General features: G+C 50.5%; 7 protein-coding genes across 7 annotated transcripts; 4 read left to right on the top strand and 3 right to left on the bottom strand.

The window, feature by feature from the left end:
• Nucleotides 1-2,434: 2,434 nt before the first annotated feature.
• Nucleotides 2,435-3,379, bottom strand: artA (14-3-3 adaptor artA; the record flags this gene model as incomplete). Its single annotated transcript, XM_057142696.1, has 4 exons — nt 2,435-2,536; nt 2,589-2,659; nt 2,717-3,265; nt 3,319-3,379. 4 exons carry the CDS (start codon nt 3,377-3,379, stop codon nt 2,435-2,437), a joined length of 783 nt encoding a protein of 260 aa, XP_056991984.1.
• A 1,408-nt stretch (nt 3,380-4,787) lies between these two features.
• On the top strand, nt 4,788-5,342 carry N7520_008761 (uncharacterized protein; the record flags this gene model as incomplete). Its single annotated transcript, XM_057142695.1, has 4 exons — nt 4,788-4,924; nt 5,071-5,136; nt 5,187-5,252; nt 5,312-5,342. The coding sequence occupies 4 exons, from the start codon at nt 4,788-4,790 to the stop codon at nt 5,340-5,342; spliced, it is 300 nt and encodes a 99-aa protein (XP_056991983.1).
• A 543-nt stretch (nt 5,343-5,885) lies between these two features.
• Nucleotides 5,886-7,965, bottom strand: N7520_008760 (putative nucleoporin Nsp1; the record flags this gene model as incomplete). The annotated part of the gene is made up of 3 exons (XM_057142694.1): nt 5,886-6,095; nt 6,148-6,271; nt 6,323-7,965. The coding sequence occupies 3 exons, from the start codon at nt 7,963-7,965 to the stop codon at nt 5,886-5,888; spliced, it is 1,977 nt and encodes a 658-aa protein (XP_056991982.1).
• A 455-nt stretch (nt 7,966-8,420) lies between these two features.
• On the top strand, nt 8,421-10,141 carry N7520_008759 (DUF5102 domain-containing protein; the record flags this gene model as incomplete). Its single annotated transcript, XM_057142693.1, has 2 exons — nt 8,421-8,505; nt 8,571-10,141. The coding sequence occupies 2 exons, from the start codon at nt 8,421-8,423 to the stop codon at nt 10,139-10,141; spliced, it is 1,656 nt and encodes a 551-aa protein (XP_056991981.1).
• Nucleotides 10,142-10,672: 531 nt separating this feature from the next.
• Nucleotides 10,673-13,822, bottom strand: N7520_008758 (MIZ zinc finger domain protein; the record flags this gene model as incomplete). Its single annotated transcript, XM_057142692.1, has 1 exon — nt 10,673-13,822. One exon carries the CDS (start codon nt 13,820-13,822, stop codon nt 10,673-10,675), a length of 3,150 nt encoding a protein of 1,049 aa, XP_056991980.1.
• A 1,411-nt stretch (nt 13,823-15,233) lies between these two features.
• On the top strand, nt 15,234-18,324 carry N7520_008757 (putative polarized growth protein (Boi2); the record flags this gene model as incomplete). Its single annotated transcript, XM_057142691.1, has 3 exons — nt 15,234-15,306; nt 15,375-15,515; nt 15,569-18,324. 3 exons carry the CDS (start codon nt 15,234-15,236, stop codon nt 18,322-18,324), a joined length of 2,970 nt encoding a protein of 989 aa, XP_056991979.1.
• An 849-nt stretch (nt 18,325-19,173) lies between these two features.
• Nucleotides 19,174-20,973, top strand: N7520_008756 (uncharacterized protein; the record flags this gene model as incomplete). Its single annotated transcript, XM_057142690.1, has 1 exon — nt 19,174-20,973. The coding sequence occupies one exon, from the start codon at nt 19,174-19,176 to the stop codon at nt 20,971-20,973; it is 1,800 nt and encodes a 599-aa protein (XP_056991978.1).
• Nucleotides 20,974-21,216: the final 243 nt, after the last annotated feature.

Here is a 21,216-nt window from a genome sequence, read left to right as displayed (position 1 = left end):
GTCATCGATATGTGACGCTAATCTGTGTGGCTTCCCATGGAGCGACGATCTCCTTGCCCTGACGATACCACTGGGCTTCATTTCTCCAACATTTCTCCGACATTTTTTTTTTCTATTTTCCGGCGTTCTATTCTTTTCTTTTCCTCACTGTGACTCCCACGGCGGTTTTTTGCGGGCATGTTACCCTGTATTTTTTTTTCTTCTCTTTTCCTTATTTATCATTGGATGCATAGCACCTCGGGCGTTTCGGGGACTGGGACTAGACTCGATTTATTGAATGAACTGTTACCGGAGCCCGCACAGAAATTTGTTTTCGTCGTCATCTGCATGGTCATGGTCATGGTCAACAACAGGGCATGGAAAGTGGAAAGCATCATAAAGGGTCATCGTCTCGGAACAGTCCATTTCCCATTTGTCCATGCCTTCATTTTTTCCCCCCATTCATCTGATCTTCAACAGCTGATCACTTGTACATCTTGCCCTGACATCACATCACATCATATCCCTTTCTTCACCCCATTTGAATGGACTGGACTGACCCTGCACGACTCTCTTATTTCTTCTTTGATTCCTCTGCATTTTCTTCTTTCGTTGCGGCTCCGCTTTCCTGCTTGTTTCCATGTCATACCCAGGAATGTGTGCATGTCTCAAGTCCCCACTGACTTTTTATCGCCCATCATACCCTGTCTAGCTTGAATAGTTGGTAGCATGGGATCTGTCCATAGCAATGGAAATGTTCAAAATGATTGTACTGTCCCTGTAGATCCGTACTCAAGTGCCCCGTAGTGCCCCATAGTGTTTATTGACTGTAGCCAAATTTAGAACAGAAGCTTATTGACAAACTATTGAATTTCTCTCCCAATATTAGATAGTCAGGGTAGCTCGGATATGGTATATTCCAAAAGTCACTAATTCCAAGGTCCTTGATACAAGAGATATTGCTGATAGCTGAAGTTTGAATCCAATTGATCTTCCAGCTTTGCCAATGATCGACTACCCAATTTTGAATCCATGTGACATCCGTACTTTGGTCACGTCCACGAAGAACTACCGAGGTAGCTCTCTATAAGATAAGAAGTTGACGCGTTTAACCGGTGACCACAAGACGAACAGCGGCAGGCACTTTCTCCTCTCGATTAAATGAAAGACTAGGATTCAGCAAATTCAAACTTCCTATCCATTCACTCCATGCCTGCCCTTAGCGAAGGCATCTGAGCAATCTTAATTGCACGAGGAGGTACTCAATGCAAAACTCACCCCCATTCACGATATCCGAGAAAATCAAGTATTATTTTCCGATCAACCTCCTTGAGAGACTGACTTAATTGGTGTATACATTGTTCTTCTATGAGTACCCACCCGTGGACCGTCTACACATGAATCAATCCCTTGTGTTTCTTCTGTGGAATAAGAATTTCCTCTATGCGAGCATCGTAAGCCCAAGGTTTTGTTGATCTCATATTCAATGTTCACAGTAGCTGTAAAGAGCTGCCTATTGGGCTGCTTTATCACTTTGCTCAGACTGATCGAAATCAACCTCCTTGTCATATTGTCGAACCAATATTTCCACCTTGGCGCAGGATGAGTATTACTTGCAAATCGATCCGGCTCAAGGACAGTCTTCTTTCCTGGACTCGGGTCGACCAAAACTGGCGGGCTCGCAATCTCCATTCAGTCGTGGAGATCTGGCTGAAATGTGGGATCTGGATGGAATCGAGGTGTATATGTGCAAGTAGATTGACTGCGCTATACTTCCTCTACGCTACATCAAGACCAGCCATCCCTAGTAGAAAGTCCAGACCAAGATTGATACTGTCACACAGGGCATCAAGTACGGCAAGAGGTAAACCTCAGTTGATCTTTAAATCTAGCAAGAACCTTGGAATCGAACGCCACACGGCACATAGCACATAGAACATACGAGATAAGAAAGACCCAGGGAATAGGGAAGAAGAGAAAAAAGGCAGGGGGGTCGGTACGAAGCCCTCATTGTGGTCCTGATAAGGAGCTGATTTAAAAAAAATTCTCTGTCCGTGTGTATATGTGAGGGGGTGTTTGGAGAGCGCGCAAAGGGGACTCTTTCAGAGGGGTAAAATAGGAGAGGCAAGTAGACAAAATAACAAGGAGAATGAAAGAAACGAGAAAGAGGACATCGGACAAGGTTCCAAGCAAGACAACACCAGACCAATAACAGGGAGTGCAAAGACAAAAAGATATGAAGGGATTCCCTCAATTACATGGACAAACCCAGGTTTTCGTATGTTAAGGTCCGGAAACCAGAAGAAAACCAAGGTCCAGACCAGTGCATCTTGTGGGCTTCTCCTTCATGTTCCACTTGGTCTTGCTCTGATAAACCTGTCACATAATTCTCACAATCGTTCCATCCGTCCCAGGACGCGAGTCCATCATCAATATCTTTTTAGAGGTTCACCCTTTACTCGGCGGGCTTCTCACCCTCGGCATCGGGGGCGTCCTCGGTCTTCTTCTCAACGGGGGCCTCGCCGGAGCCCTCAGCCTCGGATGAGGTCCAGAGGGTCTATGAGAGGATTAGTGGCAAGCTTCATGCAGAGCAGTCAGAATTAACGTACCAGGTTGTCACGGAGGAGCTGCATGATGAGAGTGGAGTCCTTGTAGCTCTCCTCGCTCAGGGTGTCGAGCTCTGTGTATTAGAAGTTAGTGACTAGGAATGTGGGCAGAAACAAGGCGGGGTACAAACCGGCAATGGCGTCATCAAAGGCCAGCTTGGCGAGGTGGCAAGCCTGGTCGGGGGAGTTCAGGATTTCGTAGTAGAAGACCGAGAAGTTCAGGGCCAATCCGAGACGGATGGGGTGGGTAGGGGCAAGGTCAGTCTGGGCGATCTCAGTGGCGGCCTTGTAGGCCTCCAGGGAGTCGTCGGCAGCACCCTTGCGGCGGTCGCCAGTAGCGAACTCGGCGAGGTAGCGGTGGTAGTCACCCTTCATCTTGTGGTAGAAGACCTTAGACTCGCCACTCTGGGCAGAGCGGATAAGGTGCTTGTCCAGAACCTCGAGGATGTCATCGCAGATCTTGGCAAGCTCGGCCTCGATCTTCTGGCGGTACTCCTTGATCAGAGTAACCTGAGACTCGTTGCCCTTGGACTCCTCCTTCTGCTCGATCGAGGTGACGATTCTCCACGAGGCACGGCGGGCACCAATGACGTTCTTGTAGGCGACAGACAGGAGATTGCGCTCCTCAACGGTAAGCTCAACATCGGCCGAGGCAACGACCTTCATGTTCTCAACCATCTCTGTTTCTAGGGTCAATATCTCATATCTATGACATTGAATATGGGAGGCGAACCTTCATAGCGCTCGGCCTGCTCAGCGAGCTTGGCGAGGTAAACGGCGTCTTCTTGACCCATGGTGAAAAGTTCTAGATCAATCAAATCTGATTAGTATGAAGACCCTACTGATGATTTTCATAGATGGTGTTGTGTTTTTGGAGATGAGTGGGAAGCACGCCATCGACATCATCGCCGACCGGGAGGGGTAGATCAGAGCGCCAGGACCCTCTCCCATAGATTTGGGGGTTCAGCGGTCTTGCCAACTGATTTGATTTCATTTAGGGTATGCCAGTCGACGCCAGTCATTTCCCTTTCCCTGAAGCAGATATCATGACGATGGATATGTTGATGGGCCAGATGTGGGCTTCCCGGAGTGGTGCGGTGTTTGGAATCAGTGAAGCGGTCGCGGCCGTCCCACCACGTAAACATGGGAAGGATGAATGGAAATAAATCATCAAAGAGGCATGGCGATTCTGGATCATTCAAGATGTAGAGGAGAATCCTTCTATAGATTTCTCCTTGGCGGCTCAATGATCCTGTCCCCCATTCTGGAAGGGGAGTTGAATTGAGGGGGAAGTTGTGTGTGGTCTGGTTGTAGAGCGGGGGAACTAGGAAAGGGGTACGAAGTATGAAATTGGATATCCCAAACACTTACCTGGATTGAGGAAAGAAAATTAGAGACGGACTGTGAATGAAAGAGAAAGGGGGGAGGATCCGAGATGGAGGGAAGAGAGAATGGGAGAAGAGGGGGAGGGAATCAACAGGGCGGTGTCGTTGGGATTTAACACACAAGGGAGTTTTAACAAACAGCCTATCGATTATCTAAAGTTTTCTAACTTGTTCACATGCTCATATTCCAAAATCTTACATTATATTTCATTTTTCTATATCTTTTACTCTTCCCCTCGTCTTGAATTGTTCGTGGCTTCAATCCATCTTCTGTGTGGTTCGGTGGGCCGCTCAGCGTCATCCCCATCCCGCGCCCACCAATCGCCCTTGGGGTTCCCTACTTTACGCCTCACTTTTTGGAACACATTGTTCTTGGATATATTATAATAATCCGTAACCTGGATTATGCCTTGTATGTCCGAAACAGCCCTAAGCCCCTTGTATCAATATCAAATCTTATGAACCGTCAGAGGCTCAGCTGGTCTAGACTATCAACACCAAAAATAAAATCAATTTTTATACATATCGATCAGCCGAGAAGAAATCATTGACTGCGTAGTCACAGTCAAGAACCTGTACTCTGTAGACACGAATGATCTTCAACCCCTCATGATCTCTTACAGAGCCGAATGAGAGCACGTTGACTTATCGCAGAGATTTACCGGAACCAAGACCGGCTGACATAATACATTATCTAATGCACCCCGGAATCACATGATGTGTCGTCATGTCATTGCCAGCTTAGTAGCTTCCAGGCTTCCTTGATTACTTCCGAACTTCTTCCTCTTCTCAAATCTTAACTTCACAAATCATCATCATGCTCCGTCAAACTATCATCCGACCTGCTGCCACCGCCAGCCGTGCCCTCCAGTGCCGTTCCTTCTCGGTTGCTGTGCCTCGTCTCGGCGAAGGTGACACCGGCGCCCCAAGGTCAACTGGCGGCTCAGTCTCTGGGTACGTGAGATCTCGTTCCCCCTGCATCTGATCACACTTGTTCCCCGCCGTGCCCCGACCACCAGTGGTCAATGAGGCGCAGCGGGCACAGCATGTCCAGTGTCTGCCCTGTCGTATGACATCATCCGTTGCTGACATGGCTGCAGTGACGCATTCACCAAGCGTGAGGCTGCCCAGGAGGCCCTGTACATTCGCGAGAAAGAGATCGAGAAGTAAGTTGCGCCTGTGAGGGTGTGGATACAAGTTGCTGACAAGCGGACAGGCTACAGAAGCTTAAGAAGCAGATCTCCGAGCAGCGTAAGCACCTCGATGAACTCGAGGGCCACATGTATGTGCTACATACCCTGTCCCCGTGGATTTTTAGGTTGCCATACTAACTCTTCCCAGTGACAGCTTGACCAAGGACCAGAAGCGTTAAAGCGGATCTATACTTTCTATGCCCCATTCAAGCCCTTCCCATTTTTGTACTATCATCTCCGCTCCAATCATATGTGATCAGTGGGGGCTTTTTGCAATTAGCATGTGACCTAGAATAGGCGAGAGCATATCAGGAGTTCACTCCATTTTGACCCTATCAAAGCACTTCAACAGTAAGCAGCCACTCGTTATAGAAATACACAGGTAGCCAAGTAGTAGAGGAGGATCATACGGATATGTCACAGTCACACTTCAAGTATGTGACATCTCGACACACTAACCAACATTGGAATGAACCACATGGTGTCGATAATGGCGAGTTTCTGACGGTATCAAGCCTGCTTCCTGGTGTCGAGATTAAGCAGGAAATGTACACAGAAGGAACCCCAGGCTGTGATTCAGACACCTGCAGGGATACTGTAAAACAACAAGTCAAAACTACGTGGAAGTCATGTGAGGTATTACTACAAAAACAGATCCTCTCCATTGGGTCACGGTATATTTCGATAACCTGAATTAAAATCATAAGACGTATCCATCACCTCTACCGCCGTCCCATGTACGAGCGGTAAAAATCATCCGCGGCATGACCTCCACCCATACCAGGGCTAGCATAACCGTAGCCAAGCCGAGAAGAGATCGACTGGCCAGCCTTTTGAGCTGCAGCAACCTTGGCCTGCAGCTCGGATGTACCTTGATCGATGACCTGCAGTTGAGACAGGTGGGAGTTGAGAATGCGCACAATTTGGGAGATCTGTAAGAGGATCAGTAAGAGATTCGTTAATAAATAGTGTTGGTTGACATACGGGCTCGTCTGCTCGGTTGGTCTTGGTTAGGGTTGCCGAGGCAGCGTTCACCTCCTCGATCATGCTGGTCAGATCCTTGCCCATCTCGTCCAGACGTTCGGAGAGCTTCTCGGCCAATTTGTATCTAAGGAAGTTAGTGTCATTGTCAATTCATTTTTGGAGAGTCAGCACTCACGTTCTCTCGCGTTCCTGATCCGGGCCTGAAATGCTATCGCCGGGGGATCCCTGCTTCGAAACCATCTCGTCGACCTCTCGTTCGTATCGATCCAGCCACGAGCTTAGCTCATCTTGCTGGCCTTCCACGGAGGCCAATTGACGTTCAACCTCCTGGGTAGCGCGCTCTGCATCGACAGTACTGCCATACAGCTTCTGCACTTTGGTTCCATTCTCCACTAGCATCCGATCCCACTCAGCAACCTTCTCCGCCTGCTCACGGAACTCCTTTTGATATTTGGTCAAATCTGTCGCCCAGCGGGTGATGATCTCATCCATGGTCTTATTCTTGAGCCGTGATTGGGCTGGTGGGGCTGGCCCTGTGGTTGACTGCCCAAGAGCTGCGGTGCCTGTACCGGCTGTACCAGCTGTGGTAGTTGTGGACGGAGCTGTCGCGGTAGTGGTTTTATCGGCAGCTGCTGTCGTCGTAGCTGCGGCAGGCTGCGAAGCCGGGGTGGAAGTGGCCGGCTTACCGAACATACCTCCAAGCGGAGCCGGGGCGGCGGGAGTGGCGGCGGGAGCGGATGTGGTGGCAGCAGTCGCAGGAGTGGATGTGGAGGGTTTTGGAGCGAACAGTCCTGTAGGAGCTGCAGCAGGTGTGGATGATTGGGCAGCAGAGGATGTGGTACCCCCAAGGCCGGTGAAGAGAGACTTTTGGGGAGTAGCAGTCGAGGCCGCGGGAGCGCCCAACGATGGCAGGGAGGCACCAGTGCTAGCAGCAGGGGCACCAAGAGAGAATGCAGGCTTAGCAGCGGAGTCACCTCCAGCAGATGGCATCTTGAAAAGGGAAGGTGTAGATCCTTGTGTACTTGGCGCACTGGCGGCAGGAGCGGCATTTCCGAACATGCTGGGCTTCGGGGTGCTGTCCGCAGTTGTGGCCGGGGTTGTGGTGGACTCGGCCGGCTTGGAACCGAACAGACCTCCACTGCCAGTGGTAGGGGTAGATCCAAATGCTAATTTGGGAGCAGCCGGTGTAGTGCTGGCTCCGCCACCAAAGAGGCTACCAGTTGTCTGCGGCTGGGTAGTAGCTGGAGTTGTAGAGAAAGGTGCGGCCGAGGACGGGGTTGTCGACGCAGCGGGTGTCGTTCCAAAAAGAGGTGTCTTTGATGCTGGTGGAGGACCGGCGGGAGTGGTTGAATTGTTGCCAAACAAAGATCCTCCTGATGGACCGGGTGTGGTTGATGTTCCGAATGTGCCGCCACCTCCTCCAAAAATGTTTCCGCCAGCTGTAGGGGTAGGTGTAGCTGCTTCTGTCTTTGCCGGAGTCGAGTTTCCACCAAACAAGCTACCCGATTGACCGGCGGGTTTCTGAGCTTGACCGAATGAGAAGGTGCCGCCTGAAGTCGCAGTGTTCGAACCGAATGAGCCACTGCTAGTGGTGTTGCTGGTGGTACCGCTTCCGAACAAAGAGGGTTGGGTGCCCGAGTTGCCTCCAAAGGGTGAAGCAGATGCGCCTCCGGCAGGTGTAGCTCCTACATTTCCGAACAGGCTAGGACCAGTAGAACCGGCATTTGAAGTATTCTGGTTAGAGCCAAAGGCGCTGCCAGTGCCAGCAGCTGATCCAAAGAGGGGCTTGTTGCCGCCTGAGTTGTTGTTGCCGAACATGGCGATGTGTTGTCGCAGGCGAGGGAATCAAGCTATGGGAAAAAGTGGAAGAGAGCAGGAACGACCAGTGAAAGGTCGGGGGATCCTGTAGAGACAAATCACAAGATCAAACAGACAATGCGATTGTACTGATTGAATGAGAATTGAGCCCAATAGAAAAGTGAAGTAAAGTTACGAAGTGAGAGGTTAAAGCTCGGAATAATAATCGAGGAGTTTGAGTTACGCGCTGATTGGTGCCTTAATGCCTTAACTGGCCCAAACATCAAGATTCACTGCCTGAGGATGAAGGCAAGTGGGTTCATGCCTCAGGCATTCAGGCACATATGTTCTGGACTCGAATCGATTGCGGCACGCCGTCACTCCACGCTACACAGCTCGACTTGCATGCTTAATTTCCTGGATTTCTCTTTATACCCTCTTATTCCCATGCTCCAGCCTTAATTTAACCTACAATAATGTCGGAGGCATCACCCGATCCCACTCATCTAGAACCTCCCACCAAGACAACTGAGCTGGAGGACTCAGGAGCTCAGGATATTGGTAAAGTTGGCTCCTAGGACGTCATAAATGACCAAAATCTAACTTGATTTTTTTTTTCATTAAAGCTTCCAGCAGCGACGATGACCACTTCTCAGATGCTAGTGAAGGCCATGAACAGTCCAAAACAATTTCACAGCCTGGCAGCGCTTCCCCTGTCCCGTTTACACGAGTAGAGCGGGTCGACAGCAGTGCTCAGCATGGTGAAATTCCCGGCACAGAAGCATTCGACAAACGAACACAAGATGCTGTTCCCGACGAGATTCAAATTATCCCAGAAGATACAGTCAGCGTGGACCCTGCGTCGGGGTCCGAGGACCGACCTATAACTCCCAGCTTACCAGTTCCCCACACAGTCGTGGAAAAGGTAGACGATGAGCCGAGCTACGGCGAGGTACCAGGAACTGAAGCGCATGAAAAGCGCCAGGCTGACGCAGTACCTGATGTTGTCATAAAAGTATCCGACTCTGAGAGCAATGAAGCTTCTCTGGATGATACTTCCGACACCGATGCGACAACCCAGCCAATTCCTGAAACGCGCGTTTCTGAAGTCGACACAATGCCAATAGAAGAATCACCTGGGCCACGCGCTCATCAAAGATCACCCAGTGATGCGGAGCCTGACACTGTGGAACAAATACCCGACCCAGGACCTACATCACTAGATGGCGCTGAAGACGAGGCCATGGAAGCGGATACGGGCGACGACTTCGGTGACGACTTCGGCGACGATTTTGACGAATTCGTTGACGAGCACGAAGATATGGGAGACGATGATTTCGGAGACTTTGACGATGGCTTCCAAGAACCTGTGGCACCTGGTGGTGCAACCACCCCTCCACAACCTCCCGCACCATCTGTTGTATGTCTCCATCCCACCCACACAACCATAACAACAATACTAACAAACTCCAGCCCCCTCTCACAGAATTCAACTTCAAATCTACATCCGAACTCCTCGCCTCCCTCCAAGGTACCCTCGACAGCCTCCTCCCCGCCTCCCAAGACCTCGCCTCCCTCCCCCCCCGTCGAACCCATCGCCGACCAAACCGCCATCTTCAGCACAGAGCGCTCCCTCTCCCTCTGGTCCCAGCTCGTAGCCCCACCACCACTCCAACCACAAAACTGGGTGAAATCCCGCATTCGTCGACTTTTCCTCGTCTCCCTCGGCGTCCCCGTCGATCTAGACGAGATCCTCCCTGCCTCAAAACAGAAAAAGCTCATTCTCCCCTCCATCGACTTTGAGTCCGGCACAAATACCCCCGCCGCACGCTCGCGCAGCCAAGTCCGCAAAGATGGCGACGGCGAGGGTGAAGGAGACTCTAATACCGATCCTAATGGCCAGACGGCGGGGCAGGCCCCTTCTCGTGGCAAGACTACGCGACGTGGAGCGGTGCCGCCACCGCAGTTGGATCTATCGGCTGTGCGGCGGTTGTGTGATACTACTGATGCTGCATTGGATGGATTGACGGACGCAGAACTTAAAGAACATGCCAAGGAATTAGAGGCTGTTACGTTAAGAGCGAGTGAGGTATTGGAGTACTGGCTCAAGAGAAGGGACGGTCTTATTGGAGAGAAAGAGGCCTTTGAAGGGGTTATTGAGAACCTCGTTAGTCATGTTCGGAGAGTGAGGAAATAAATTCAACCTCTCGGGATGTGGCGATATACCAACTATATTACCCTATGTATAATTTAATGTCGAACGTGGAGAGATCCGCTAAATGAGCATACATGATTTGTTTATCGGAACATTCAAGATTCAAGTACATAATCGTAGTGGCCACCAGATGGATATTAAAAAGTAGTAAACGTTGAAGTTCGTTTCTGGTTCTCCAAACCGGTTTACACTGAAATCTAGGCATTTCCGGTGTAAAGGCCCAGGCCCATTCAAAGCGAGAGAGAGCATGTGTACTCGAACCACTGTAGGCACGAAAGATCCATGAATCAGGGAAAGAATTGAAGGCCAAAAGGCCAAAAAGAATGAAACCAAACGCCAATCAGAGAGATGCCTCTGGCGCACAATTTTAAAAACACAAAGCAGGGGGTATCTTTCTTGGAATGCGGGCAAAAAAACAGAGTTCAGGCACAAAAGACAATGAAGTAACAGAGAAGATGATTAGGAAGGAGATCACGTCTAGAAATGACAAAGGCCAGGGTGTACAATGGCACCTTAATCAATTTCGATGACGACCCGCTCCTGGTTTTTGGGAATTTCAGGGGAAGAGGGATTTTCATATTTTAGGCGTGAAGTCACATTCCCTGACAGTGCCGGATCCTCTGCTTTGCGCTTAGCGAGGACAGAACGCTTCGTTTTCTGTGGAGAAGGGGTAGCTTCATCTCCAGTGGCTTTCACAGTCCATGAGCCATCAGACTGGATTGTGATGGCCTGGGCACCTTCCAGTTTGTTCGTTTGAATAAGCTGGGCGCGAACGTCCTCGAGGAATCGATCTAGTACCAGGAGCTGTGGACGAGCATCAGAATTACAGATAGGACATCTCCAGTTATCGTTCATCGCGGTCAGACCGCTGACAGACTTTCGTGTCTTGATGAAAGTTTCAAGATCAAAACACTCTTGGTGTTCACAGAGACTGGAGCGGGCGGGCGTGCGGAAGACTTGTGCAGTAAAAGGATCGATCAGACTGACAGTCAGGTTATTGGAAACGACAGCTACATCGTCATCTTCAGCGGACGGGCTCAGACGCTTGCTGATTTTTTGACGCACAAGCTCCGCAGGGATGGCCTTTACGAGGCTGCGTACCAAGTCAAATCGAGAGACATCCATTGCTTCAACCCCGAAGTAATACCGTATATCTTTGCATTCGTCTGGCCCCAGAAGCAAGTCAATCTGTAGCTTATTATCGCCCTGGTGAACATCCGAAGTAATGTCTAACGGCAGATCCTTCCCATTGTGAGCCTTGCGGCGCGGAGTCAGCTCCCTTCCGTTGAGATGGATATAAAACACGCTGGGCCAGCTTGTTGGCGCAGTGTGCCACAGGGTCTTTGCGTTTTCAGCTGCCGAAGCTGGAAGTGCGACACACCGCAAGCGCAGGGTGCGGCAGCCGGATTGATATGTTATAATGGGACGATGTCCCTCCTGGATAGGCGATTCTAACCGAGGACGCCTGGTTATGTCTTCGGCAGACATAGGGAAAACCCAAACATAATTGTAACCGTTGGGGTCGGTAAGAGTAGGCTCCAGCGCGAAATCGCTAACATAGTGATACAGTTCGGCCTCGCGCATTTCGCCCCCTGGCCCTTTCTTGACACATTTTTTGACCGGGTCACGCAGATCGGCCTGGTGTAGCCCTGTGCGCATAGGATTTGGATGAGAGGTTTGTGGAATTCGATAACCATGGTCTGGCAACAGAGCGCTGGCAGACGAGACAAGAGGAACATTGGATTGACTTGGCGCGGGAGCTTGGCGCGGGGAACCAATCGGTTGGTTTCTCAAATAAGTCTGATAGGTTTGTATTGTCCCTTGGTTACAATTTTGCGATGGCCCTTGGATCCCTCGGCGTTGATCACCAGAAGCGACTGATTGGATACCATTTTGCCGAGTCGGGTTGAGCGGGGAGGGAGATGTGTACGCCGATGGATATGTGTACGTTGATGGAGATGACACGACTGGTCGAGCACCATTCTGAGCCGAATTGAGCGGGGTGGAGACTGAGTACGCCGATGGAGGTACGCAGGATCCAGAAAATTCCTGAAAGTTGGGAGGGTTCCAAGGGTTCCCAGGAACATGACCAGGCATCGGTGACATTTGTGCGTGATTGCTTATTGGCCAGGCTTGCATTTGCTGTGGTGCCATTGCCATCCCCTGGTGGGCCATCATATGACTATGCTGTGATTGCTGCGGATGCGGAGGTTTCTGTGGTTGCTGTGGTGGCTGTGGTGGCTGCGGATGCTGCGGTTGCTGCCTCTGCATCTGTGGCATCTGCTGCCTCTGCAGCATCTCCGAGGGATAAATATAGGGAATTTGATAAGTTGGGGCGGTTATCATCGGCGGAGGCTGCCTGGCGAGATCTTGGGCGAGCTGCTGAGCGGGAGGTTGGCTAACAGAGGATTGCCTGGCTGGACCGTTTGATGATTGCAATCCATTAGATGCCACTGTACCATCTTGATTGACTACACGAGCTATCATCGGGCTCTCAGAGGGTTGGGTGTTGGCCCGAGTGACTTTCGGTCGAGATTGGACCTGAGAGAGGGCCAGAGCGTGGGGACTGGGCAATGGCGTTTGCTGCGAGTTCGGTGCTTTCATAGGGATACTTCGGTATTCATCAATTAACTTATGAAGAGATTCCTTGTCCGAAATCATCAGGTTCCTCCGGAATAAGGTATTCAACGCCTCAAGATTCCACGTATCATATAGTTGGCGAGCCATGGAGGCATAAATCACACTCATGAAAACCGGGGAGTTGAGTTCAAATTCCGTCTTCATCTCGTGCACCAGCGGCATGAAGCGTCGAGAAGACACTGTAGAGTAAAACGGGCAATTTTGGCTCGGGAAGCGGGTTGCCAGAAGTGGGAGGAAAGCGACGACTTGGAGGAGCACGAGTTGATACCAGCCATGTTCCTTCACATCATCCGGCATGACCGGGAACTGAGCAAAGGCGACAACCATCTCCTTTGGGAGATTTGCATTGCTTTGTAACAGTTCAGCGACGCGATTCAGTCCCCGGCGACATCCTTCCGAGTTTAGTTCGGGCAGATCCAAGAATACTTTGCCTCCTACAGATATCCGGCAGAACACCTGGTGTAGGGCCAGATAAAAAAGGTCTTGAGACACGCAGGCGTCATAGAGTAGTTGTACTCGAGGGATGGCGATAATTGAGGGCGCAGCAGCCGCATGGGTTTTCACTTGATCTACCCATGCCATCCATTTCTTCCACATGTATCTATCTGGCACGAGATCGTCCGAAGCAGCCAACTGGGTCCCATTGGCTCCTTGCATGGGCCGGGGCGGCACTTCTGTCCTTCCCGGCGTGGTTGAACATGCGCTCGTGGTCCCTGCAGAGTCTTGTGGGACTCTGCTCATCCCAGATGGCAGGGGAGAAGCAGTTTCATTTGTTACGGAAGTCGGGGTGGGGATTTGCGTATGGAGTTGAGGAATGGCAGGAATGGCGGGACTGGTAATGGCGGGACTAGCAACGGCTGACAGATTGCTAATAACTGGACTTAAATGAGAATCTGCACTTGGGACGGGAGAAGGAAGGGCGGCGGTTGGTGGGTCTGTTTGCTTGGGTGCAGTGACAGTCGAAGTCACTGGTACACTTGATAGGACTGATTGTAGCATATCCCCCGGTGTGACGGGGGACATGAGTGAAGCTTCTGGTCGATCGGAGCCCGAAGGCTTAATAGAATTAACATTAGAAGCAGGAGAAGGAGCATGAGCAATCTGACGAGCATTGGTGGTAGTTGATCGGGAAGCGGACATCCAGTTCCTCCGCACGCCCCCCAGAAAGAGGCTCGCTGTGGAGTTGGATTGTCCGACATGATCAGCCTTCAATTTTTGACTTTCAGGAGACTTCATGCCGAATACAAGATCACAGACATCCCCAGGGTATGTGGAGCGCTTGATCCAGTTTCAGTGACCAAGGACAAAGGTTGGGAAAGAGGGGGCAACCAAGGTTGTTTGTTTCTGTTCGAGAACCAACTGACAAACGAAACAACCTGATAGGAAGGAAAGAAGAAAATTAAACCTCTAATTTCCCTCAAATATACGGGAATCAAGGGCATTAGAGATGAAGATATAAAAAGCAAAAGGAACAAAGAACGATATAACAAAGGGACTGAAATGACTAAAACGTGCCCATCGTGACCGGATATGATAGCGCGCGCCTATAACATGCAGGTTTGGAAATCCTTGTATACTACTTGAGATATAATGTACAGATAATATGTACAGATAAACAATGCAGGATATCATGATATTAAGTGATGGGGTTTAAATAGATATTATAGGAAATATCATCCATAGTATGCTGATAATGCTGACTCAATGTACATCTGGAGTAGTTAAGACTTGCTCAGGAATGACCGGATTCATCTAGACGCTTTCATCTCTACCATCCGGAACTTGAGCTTTCGTTGAATTGAAATGAAATCATTGCATTTCCTGTGCAATATTTGAACATTGAACATCTTGACTTTCCAATCAATCCGTGGGACCAGAACCCTTGGCCACCACGTCACTCTTGGCCGAAGACCCATTTTTTACCTCTACATCTCTCGGTTCATATTTGTGGACCTTCAGCCTCCATTCCACGATTCCTGTCAGATTCTAGGATTCTCAGCTCAGATTCGATTCCTGGAATTTTCCACTTTTGTCAAACTTTTATGTTGGCATGATAGATCGATCTCTGGCACACGCCACCATTTCCTAACGAACTTCCAATTGTTAGGTCTTCAATAGTTCTGCGCACGAAGCACTGCGAGGTGCGTGCTCGAACCCCCCCCCGCGAGATCCATTAACAAGACCTGATAGCCGATGTCCTTCCAGATTCCCGACCCTTCTACATTCTTATTCTCTCCCCCCTACGAATTTCACATTTCTCTCTGAAATTACCTGCCCGGTGGTTGATCTGTTTGCTCTTCCCCGAAAGGGCTGCCGGGCCCCTATGTCCTGCGTCTAAGCTACTCCAACCGACTCCCCCTCCCGTCTGGCCTTCCGATCTTCCTATCTCAATCCTTGCGCGACCGGAGGAATTGCGCCCCCATCGTCTGCAATTATGGCCGACGCGCAGCTGGCGCCACCGCCACCACCACACAATGTTATTCCTGGTGATTATCTCCTCGTTGTCCGTAAGTCGATCCCGCGCAAAGTACAGCGCATTGCGCTATCCGAGAATGATGTGCCTAACCCAATCCAGATGCCCACACCGGTGGCGAAGATGAATTAACCATGCATCGCAACGATATCATTCAGCTGGTCGAGCTGGACGAAGAGTTCGGAGACGGTTGGTGGCTTGGCGAATATCCTGGCACCGACCAGAAAGGCCTCTTCCCCGCAGGTACGCGCACATGAAATCGGCATCGGTAGAACCGAAACTAATGGCTCAAGCAGGCTTCACTAGGAAAGCCGAACGATACGAGTACTCCAGACTTCAGAATCCCCTTCGTATCGACCCATCCCAGGGGGTAATCACTTCAGAAAGGACCGAGTCGCCTGCCCAGATCGAACCAACCACACCAAAGGACACATCGTTTGCGACCGTCGGAAGCCAACAAACCACTCCGCAGGCATCCCGGCAGCACAGTTTTCATGGGCCCCAAACCATGGATTCTCCGCAGCGATCTGCCTCGTCTCCCCTACCGTACTCAAGTCTCGCAGCCGATATCCAAAACGCATTGCGCCCATCCGCAGAACAGCACGCAAACGGTCAGGACAGTCCCGTCATGAATGAAACGTTGAGTGTGATCGACGAACACATCACCGATATGAATACGCCCCGTCACAGCGTGTCAACGCAGGATGCCAAGACTATCAACGACTCCGGCAGTGAATATAGCAGCCATATCAGCCATCGATTGTCATACATCAATGGAAACGAGACCGACGAGGAAGAGGGTACAACGTTGACCGAGGAGGAGGTGCGGAGATGGAATCAAACCCAGACTGCAAATCACCTGCGAAGCCTCGGCGTGGATTCCAAACACTGCGACATCTTCGAGAATGAGGAGATCACAGGTGATGTGCTACTTGAGATGAACCAGGACTTTGTGTTTATGAAGGAGTTTGACTTTGGTGTCATGGGCAAGCGACTCAAGACATGGCACAAAATTAAAGCTTTGCAGGAGGAGGTCAATATGTCCAAGGTGCAACCGCAACCATCGCAGCCTCCCAGAGGCTCTGTCGCCGGGTACCCCAGTCCTCATGAAGAACGGACTGTGTCTCGTGCCGGCCATACAAGTGGTTTCCTTCCCCGCATTCCCACCGTGTCAGAGAAGACCGGTGCAGGCTATGCCCCACGATCATCCATGGGTGGGCAACATCCACGACTAGCTAGCAACGGGAGCTCCCCGGTCACCCCCATGACCCCTCCTCGCTATGGCAATGACTCGAGGAGAATGTCCGCGGCGTCCATTCGGGAATTCAACCACAATCGCCGACACTCTTCCATCGACGCGACACAACGTGGCTACCCTGATTTCCACAGCCACCCCAAGAAGGCCTCTTTCGACCGAACCTGGACGCTCAATGGAGGGTCTACAACAGGACCTTACGTACTTCCTCCTCGCCCAGGAACGTCAGTTGGTGCCCCTACAGAGGGATTTCGGGCTTTCCGTGGGGCGACTGAATCTGAGCCTAACACCCCGGAAGCCACCGATGACTTGGACCGCGGTTATTTCTCCAGCACAGAGGTTGATTCACGTCGGAATCGTCGCGTTCTGCAGAAACGCACCTCAAACACCGGCAGCAACAGCCATTCTCGAAAGTCGAGCTACCAAGACGAGCCCATGTTGGTGAGACCCCCCAAGCGCCAATCCCGAATTGCAAGTGTCGATTCTCTTCGCGATGCCGATAAACATGTTTCCGTTGCTTCGAAGAACTACAATAACTCTCCGGCCAAATCACGACTGCGGAGCATGAGCCAACGTAATTCTTCGACCCAGAGTGGTCGTACCTCGGAGTCGTCTGATACTAAGCCTGGCTTTTTCGCGAGCTTCGGACCTTTGATGACGAAGAAGGCGGCCGATTCTGCTGAAACTTCTTCACGCTCCTCGCACTTCCAGCCTCTAAAGAATGTTGGCCCTAAGATGCGACGAGCTGTAGGCATGCGCGCCATCTCAGATGCTACCAAGGACACCTCTGAACCTGCCTCCCCCAAGGAATTTGATTCTAGCTTTGCTCGAACTGGGTCCACCACTCCATCGGCCACCTCCAAGAGCTCGGAGCGACACAGCACGGACGGTTCTGGCAAAGCTGGCGAGCCTCCGGGATACGTCGTTCGCCCCCGAACTATCAAGTCTAAAAAGGAAACCAGTGCCTATACACGTGGCCTAGAGAAAAAGGCGCCCCGGGAGCAGATGGACGGCTGTGAATATAGTGGGTGGATGAAGAAGAGATCATCAAACTTGATGACAACTTGGAAGCCCCGACTATTCGTTCTGCGTGGTCGCCGTCTCTCATACTACTATGCTGAAGATGACACTGAAGAGAGGGGCCTGATCGATATCACAGCCCACCGTGTGCTGCGGGCAGATAACGATCCTATTATCACCCTGCATGCAGTGGTCACTGGTTCCACTGCGCTTCCAGCCAATGCCAGCTCCACAGATCCGAACTTCAAGCCCGTCTCTCCTGACCTTGGAATGAAGAGCAAAGACGTGAGCGGCCCATTCTTCTTCAAGCTGGTTCCCCCCAAGATGGGCAATTCGCGCACTGTGCAGTTCACCAAGCCTACGACTCACTACTTCCAAGTTGATAGCGTCCAGGAGGGTCGCTTGTGGATGGCCGCTCTGATGAAGGCAACCATCGAGCGTGACCTGGATCAGGTAGTGTCATCAACGAACAAACAAAAAACCATCAGTCTCAAACAAGCTCGCCTGATGAACCAACGACCACCGGCACTCATGAATAACCCTCTCCCAGAGAACGAGAAATTAGTTGAAGAGGAAGAAGAAGATGATGGACTACGGATCGAGGGTCTCAACTTGACCAAATCAGGATCCTCGGCGGGTAACTCCTACGTCGATGCCAAAGGCGAGCTGAATGAATCCGACTCAAATACCAAAGATTTATCCAATCCCCTTGGAGAGATCAACGTCGGTCCTACTTTCCTTCTTCCCAGTCCCCTAGCGAAGACAGATTCGCAATGATCTTGCTCCGATCTAACTTCGATATTGCTATCACATCTGACCTACCAGGCATATACCGATTCCCATCTACATTTCTTGCTACCTACCCCTGCATATTTCTACTTTTCTATTCTTTTGCTATTTTGCTCGCCTTTCCCCTTCCCCTTCCCAATCTATTCCCCATTTTTTAACAATTATTTTCAATTTTGTTTCATTTTCTTCCCCGCGACCATTTCCCCTGATACCTATTGGCGTTTGATGTGATATACCCCTCGCTCCGACTTTCTGTTCCCTTCGCTCTTCCAATTTCTGTTTCAGTTACCTGGATATGAAGGGATTTTATGCGGGCAGTTTATGTGGCCTGGCTTATTCTATGGGGACGTTTTGATGATGCATGCAGATGTGGCTTAATCCCGGATTTCTTCTTTACACATTATATGTGGATTCAAACCTTTTGATTATTCCAGTATTTTAATGGCTTTACTTATCAAAACTAGTATATTCACTTAACTAAAGTTTATCAGCGGCAGTAAGACGATGTGGGGGGCAAATTTTTATATTATACATCACTTAATTTTTCCCCCAACCGAAATAAACGAAGAAAATGAAGACAGCATTGAAGAAACCTGTCGTAGAAAAGTTACATTTATATAACACATGTGCATGTACAGGATATTGAAAATTGTAGGGATGTAGAGTGGCATATCATTATGAGCATGTGAGTTCCAAGGTTAGCGCGGCCGCGGAGCTTTCACTGTTTACCTCCTTTGTACCTCGACCTGCGCTCTCCAACCACACCCACACTCATTTTTACGTTCAATATGCTGTATATTATTATCTAATATCTTTTCTAATACCTATACCATCCTCATGTCCTTCCGCACGCTGCTTGCCCGCATTCTCGCGATACTACTCCCTCTCAGCGCCACAGCCACCCTCTACCTATATCTATACCCCGTCCTCAACGGCTGCGCATTCCCTCTTCCTCGCTCCCAAGTGACAAGAGCCGAAAGCTCTTCAATACTAGAGAAAGTACAACAAAATGCCTTTACCAATACCATCCTACAACATCTCGCACCAGCCACTACAACGGACAACCAGCCCGCCATTTTCAGACTCCTAGTCCTCGCAGACCCCCAATTAGAAGGCGATACATCCCTCCCATTCCCGGAATTTGAACTCGTCCCCCGCATACGAACACACTGGCGCGCCGTCCATGAAGCAATTGGCAATACCGCAACAACCCCCGCCGTCTTCGGCCTGACCCCCGACGTTCGCTCCAACATTACAACTAGTCTCTGGACACTAGCAACCGAAGATATTCCGCGCTCGCTAAGCGCAACACAAAAACGTATCGATCTCCTCGGAAACGACTTCTACCTCGCGCACATCTACCGCACCCTCTTCTGGTGGACACGTCCTACACACACCACCGTCCTCGGCGACCTCCTCGGCAGCCAATGGATCACAGATGAGGAATTCTCAGACCGGAGCGACCGCTACTGGAACCGAGTCTTCAAAGGTGGCTTACGCGTCGACGATGAAATCACCTGGACAGGCGCCGTGGCCAGTCACGCTGCAGACCAGGACAAATCAGACAAACATCTCGAGCCCCTGGGTCCAGATTCGGACCCGTCCTGGCCTCGACGCATTATCAATATCGCCGGAAACCACGATATTGGATACGCGGGAGATGTAAGCGAAGCACGGATGGACCGCTTCGAACGCGAATTCGGGCGCGCGAATTGGGATATCAGGTTCCAGCATCCTCCGCTCGTTGATGACTCGCACGATCACTCTGGATCAGTACCCACGCTACATGTTATCAACCTTAATACGCTAATCATGGATACGCCTGCGTTGTCTTCTGAGCTCCAGTCGCAGAGCTACCTCTACCTCAACGACCTGATCAGTCACCGACTGTATCCCGTCGAGGATAAATCTGTTTTCACGCTGTTGCTTACGCATCTTCCTCTTCACAAGAAAGATGGTATCTGCACCGATGGACCGTTATTTACTTTCCATGAGGAAGATGACGATGAAGGTGTGGATGGAGTCCCGCGCTTCAAGGCGGGTGGTTTACGCGAGCAGAACCACCTCAGTGATTTTGTTAGTGACACAGGTATTCTACGTGGAATTTTCGGTATGAGCGGAGATGTTGATGCTCCTGTGGGTGGGCGTGGACGGAAAGGATTAATCCTCACGGGCCACGACCATGTAGGCTGTGATGTGGTCCACTACGTCGAGCCTGTTGAAGAATCGGAGAAGGAAGAAAGTGAGGCAGATCTTCATTGGAAATGGGCTGCGAGACGGTATGAGGAGAATGGTGATTCGGAATCCCCCTCTATCCGTGAAGTGACGCTTCGTTCTATGATGGGCGAGTTTGGTGGTAATGCCGGACTTCTTTCGGTGTGGTTTGATGCTGATCTTGGGGAATGGGATTATGAGATTACCATGTGTCCTGCTGGAGTGCAGCATATTTGGTGGGCAGTTCATGTTGCTATTTTGGTAACCATCGCTGTTGGGTTACTTTGGGCTTTGACTGCGTTGGTTGGAGGTGGTTCTGGGAAGAGGAGGGGTGTATATGTGCCAAAGATGGGGAAAGTGAGTCAGCCCTTGAGGGTTAAAGAGAAGGCCTCAACACAAGGAGCGGAGCCTCGAAAGCAGTGAGGCTCTGTTGTATGTTTAGAATGTATAGTATCATATAACCCTGAACATTGTCCTCGCTAAAAAAAGATCAATATCTCTACGGTGCCCGAGGGTGAGTTACAATCACATGCTATTCGTGGTGGGGTATATATCCACGCCTTTCACTGCGGAAGATTACCCCCCTTCATTCAACAATGACATGCAGTTATGGACGGTATAGTCATCTTCCATGCTGTTTTCATCACTGACTGACGAGGAATTCGC

The sequence above is a fragment of the Penicillium odoratum genome (assembly GCF_028828045.1).
Source record: "Penicillium odoratum strain IBT 22623 chromosome Unknown utg000006l_segment0_segment0, whole genome shotgun sequence".
NCBI classification, from domain to species: domain Eukaryota; kingdom Fungi; phylum Ascomycota; class Eurotiomycetes; order Eurotiales; family Aspergillaceae; genus Penicillium; species Penicillium odoratum.
Note: the sequence above shows the minus strand (reverse complement) of the source record. Positions and strands in the feature narration are given on the sequence as shown.